The sequence below is a fragment of the Nasonia vitripennis genome (genome assembly GCF_009193385.2).
Source record: "Nasonia vitripennis strain AsymCx chromosome 5 unlocalized genomic scaffold, Nvit_psr_1.1 chr5_random0002, whole genome shotgun sequence".
Taxonomy (NCBI): Eukaryota; Metazoa; Arthropoda; class Insecta; order Hymenoptera; family Pteromalidae; genus Nasonia; species Nasonia vitripennis.
In genome coordinates, this window is record NW_022279652.1 from 1,297,762 (window position 1) to 1,302,988 (window position 5,227).

The 5,227-nt window shown below is 32.1% G+C and overlaps 1 protein-coding gene across 1 annotated transcript; it reads right to left on the reverse strand.

The window, feature by feature from the left end:
- Nucleotides 1-2,586: 2,586 nt before the first annotated feature.
- LOC116417796 lies at nucleotides 2,587-3,512 on the reverse strand. Its single transcript, XM_031932850.1, has 3 exons — nucleotides 3,204-3,512; nucleotides 2,897-3,148; nucleotides 2,587-2,811 (listed from the first exon to the last, which is right to left on the reverse strand). Exons 1-3 carry the CDS (start codon nucleotides 3,510-3,512, stop codon nucleotides 2,587-2,589), a joined length of 786 nt encoding a protein of 261 aa, XP_031788710.1.
- Between the last annotated feature and the right edge of the window lie 1,715 nt (nucleotides 3,513-5,227).

Genomic DNA, 5,227 nt, shown 5'->3' on the forward strand with positions numbered 1-5,227 from the left:
TTTGGCAAGACTCCCCCCCACCACCCCCCACTACCCCCCCCCACCACCCCTCCACCACCCCCCCACCTTGGCCCCCCCACCAAAACACGTAAAATTCTTTCATTTTTCTGTTATTTTCGAAAATCTCAAAAACCCCCCCACCACCCCCCCCACCGCCCCCCACCACCCCCCATCGCCCCTCCACCACCACCCCGCCTGGCCCCCCCACCACCCCCCCACCAAATAACATGACTGCTCTCTGCGTTATCGGGCTTGAGACCGTCATACTTTCACAACGCTATTGCGTAGTAAAATAAGGCCGCATTAACAGTCCAATTAAATACAAATTTATAACATATTATGATAGATTTAAATTGGATAATATTAAATAGAATTAAGGTTTAGGTTAAGGTAAGAAGTATCAGTTCCAAGAGAACCAGATATTGAAGATCTCTAATTTTATTTAAGTTATAAGATTAAAGTTAATTATTAATAACGTATAAATAAGTTAGGGAATAATTGAGTTCAAAGAACTCAAAGAACCATCAGAAAGTATAATCATTATAGATGATTCACTGATTGAATAAACAACAAAATGGACAAGATAAGCGAGATCAAAGACCTCGATGAATTTTCAGGTAATATGAGTAGTCAGACAGAACTAGAGAGACAGAATAAAGAGACAGTTTTCCAAATAATTTAATTTTCAGGATCACCTCACGTCTCCCAATGGCGCGCAACTCGAAAAGTCTATCATTTTATAGATGCCTTTTGCGGCACAAAGATTTAAACATTAAGAACATTAAAAAAAATTAAAATTAATTTAAAAAAAAATATATATATAAATTCAAATGATGAATTTCAAGCGTCAGAAAACTTCAAAAACTAGCTAAAACTATTTTAAATGCCATTAATAGTAGAAGTTCAATGTTAAACAATACTTTTACTTCCAGTAACAGGTTTTCTTATACAATAAGATCGATCATTTTCAACCATCCAGAACATAATTATCAGTTCATGAAAATAAAATTTTGAAGATAAAATCACACAGAAACTACAATAGGGGGTTGGCGAGCGAAGCGAGCAGGGGGGCGGAGCCCCACTAGTATATATATATATATATATATATTCTACATATATATATATATATATATATATATATATATATATATATATTATATAATTCTATACGAAAATTAATTTTCCTAAGCGTATATATATATATATATATATATATATATATATACGCTTAGGAAAATTAATTTTCGTATAGAATTGAACGGACTGAGAGAGATGGATAGGGGGTGAGGGTAAAAATTTTCCATCGACAACAACTTGGACCTGTCCATGTATAAAAAAAATCCTGCAGAAAATATAACAGAAGACACTGCGATATATCCACTGTAAGAACCCTAAAGAAATCATGCAAAAATTTGAACACAATTTATTGCAGGTATTGTGTGCTTGTATTAAAATTTACGTACATAATATAGCCTTAATACGATGATCAGTATTGTATACAACATTTTTGTATAGAATATTCGATAAAGCATGTTTGCATGTTGAAACTCATGTATAAATATGTACATAGAACCAGCAAGTTCATACAAAATATTCTGCACACATGTATGCAAAGTACAGTGCAGTAACTCATGCACGAATTCCGCGAATTATGTGCAGATATTCCACCATAATAGCATGCACAGCAACCTGCATATTCATATACAATATATGATGCAATATCTCATGCAGATAATCGTGCATAAATGTTTACAGTTTTTTTGTGCAGATGTCCATCCAGTAGCTCATGCATGATATCATACAGTCAGATATGCAGGATCATATGCAGAATATATTCATAAGGGTCGCGACTTTTTCTTTGGTAAAGTATCTATATACAGAAAATAGCAACTATAGTACACCAGTTAGATGAGGTAGGAGAAATATAGTAATATTTTTATAGCGCTAACTTTTTATTTATTTATTAATTTTTTTGACAGTCGAAATAATGGATGAAGCTAAACATGGTTATTTTTCAAAATCTATCCACTTAATGTGCCTCCTCTGTAACTTTGCATTAAAATCTGAGTTTTTCTAAATTTATATACATAAAGTTTCTAAGCGTTTAATTAGAATAACTATAATTAATATCAATAAATTAATAATATTCAAACTTTTACTCTTTTCATAATTTGTATGAAAAGAGAAAATATTTATGAGCAGTCTTTTAATCTCTTTGAAATATTTTCATTGGCATATGTTTATGATAATTTTAATAATGTAAACTAGACAGAAATATTCCAGTTGTAATGTAAAAAAGATAATGATTCCACACATTCCGTTAAAAGCTTAGATCTGTCTCTACAATATTACCTGATGTTGAAAAAACACTTTCACTTGGTACTTGAGTACCAACGATACCCAAGTAGTCAAACGCTAGTTTTTTAATCGAAGGATATGTATGGTTATTCCTCCGCCACGTCAAAATACAATCATCCAAGAATATGCAGTTTTCTCTCAGATATCTTGCAATTTCTTCTTGAACTTCAGTCTCAATAGAATTTCTGACTTTTTGCGTACTGTTTATTCTTGCTTGTAAAAGATTTTTCAAAGTATTTGTTTTTGTATCTCATTGATTGTGTTTTCTTTTTTTATTTCAAGAAATGGCTTATTGGTAACTTCGCGTTTCGTATTTGTCATCATTATTTTTGTAAAAACTTTAATAACATTTTTTCTATCGTGATCGCTATTTATTATTTTATCTTTATAATGAGGATTTACAATCATTGCGACTATTAAAATGTCTGACTGCAAACATTCTTTAAATCTAGTCTGTAATAAAATAAATAAATTAAAAATATAGAATATATTTTTTATGAAATTGGTATTTAATAACGTCATTTCAAATAACGTTTACCTCTAAACTCTGTAACAAATTTCGGGTCAGAATCATTATTTCTCCTTCACTATTATCAATTTTTGATTGCAGTTGTCCTCTTAGCAAATTAATAACAGGAATGATTAGCGAAGCTGTGGGATATTTTTCGCCACTCAACAGTATTGTAGCTTCTTTGATTTGTTTCATTAATTCCATTAACACCCAATCCTCTTCAGCTAATTTTTTTACAATTTTCTTCTCTGTTGTTACAGCTTCTACTGGTACTCTTAGCTAAAGAAGTCTTAAAAACATATTATATTGTGAATTCCAACGGGTCTCCACTTGCTGTACCAAATTTTAATGGAGTAACATTAGGATTCAATTTTTGTTGTACATCCTCCAACATTTCAGCGGCAATTGTGCTCTTAGAAAAATAAGTCACTACGTTGCTTGTAGCTTTTACTAATTCATTGAATTTAGGCATTTGTTTTTTGCAGTATTTTACTGACAATTGGAGAGTATGGGCAAAACAGGGAATTCGTATCCATTCTTTACTCAACTCAACAGCTTTTATCATATTCTTTGCATTGTCAGTTACCCAAATAATTGTTTTATTTTTTATATCGATATTCCACTCATTTAACATTTCTTCCATGTAGGCTTATAAATTCATTGGTAGCTCTTGAGGTCCACGCATCTGTGGTAAAAGTTAGAACACTCACATCTGTGACGTGTAAAAAATCAATCCTCTTTATAATATATTCTCGATTATCATTAAATTTATTATAAATAGTCGGGTGCTTTAATATACAAAATAACCTTTTAGATCGTTAACTAGTTTGATTTTTATTCTTTCGATTTCTTTTTTATACGTAGTAGGTATGATGTTTCTAGAGAAAGTTGTTCTGTGGGGGATCGTATACCAGGGTTCTGCTACACTCATTAAATATTTAAAGCCTTGATTATCCACAACATTTAATGGTTAATTTTTTAAAAGCTGCTCGAGTTTTTCGAGCTACTTGACTCGATTCGAGACTCGACTCGAGCTCGTCGAGCCGAGTTTTTCGGGCGGGAAACTCGAGTTTTCGGGAACTCGCGCAACCCTAGTTTAATCAGGATTTTTGGGAGCATAATCATCCACGTCAGATAAATTTTTTTTTCTAATAACCTTTAAGTATTTAAAATTTTTTCTCGCGATTGCTGCACATACAGTAACCTTTTAACCCGTCTGTATCTCTGTCACTCCGTTCAATTCTATATGAAAATTAATTTTCCTAAGCAGAATGCATGTTTAAGTAAAAAGAATCTTTATTTGGTTTTTACTTCGTTATTCTAGGCAGTCGCTTGCTTTTTCCATTCTTTGTCCGGCGGTAACGATCGTTTTTGACATTCCATCGGCAACGACTTAGACCTGTTTTCGTATGAAAAAATCCTGCAAAAAAATAACAAATGACACTGCGATATATCCCCTGTAGGTGTACTTACATAAGTTAGCCTTAACATGATGATCGACATACACGATACTACATTTTTGTATACAACATTCTATAAAGATATGTGCATGTTTACATGTAGAATCTTATGTACAAATCTGTACATAGAAAGAGCAAGAGTTTATGTATAATGTTATGCACACATATATACACAGAACAGTGCGGTAACTCATGCACGAATTTCACGAATTCTGTGCAGATAGTCCACCATAATAGCATATACAGTACATGTATATTCATATACAGTTTATAATGCAATACCTCATGCAGAAAATCATGCATAAAAGTTTATAGTTTTTTATGCAGACGTTCATGCAGTAGCTCATGCATTATGTCATGCAGTTAAGTATGCAGGATCACATGCAGATTATTTCCGTAAGAGATGTGTCAAATTTGCTTATAAAACCACTTATCAGCCATTATATTATGTTTGTTTTTCGTTTTAATAAGGTTTTTTTTTGCTATTCTGACTTGATAAATATACAATGTCATTGTTATCCACATCCATTGGTATGATTGTTTCAAAATGATGAATACAAGTTCCTCAATATTAATTTTCAAAGTTCAGCAACGCGTAGGGGCTAAATTAATACTTTCAGAAAATACTAAATCTATGGAAAATGTTTTTTTTTGACACATGGAATTGATCACATATATTTAGTAGGCAGCGTTTTCTAAGTAAACCTAATTTTTCATATTTCTAAAACGTTTCTGAGCCACAGCATACGAAAAATGAGTCAGCTCACGAACGATTAGCATAGAATTTAGAAATAAAACCTGCAAACAAAGATTTGATAGCTTTTATCGGAATATTATTCTTTAAAAAGAAGCAAAGAAACATGTTTAAAAACAATCTGTGATATTCAACCAGGTTAAG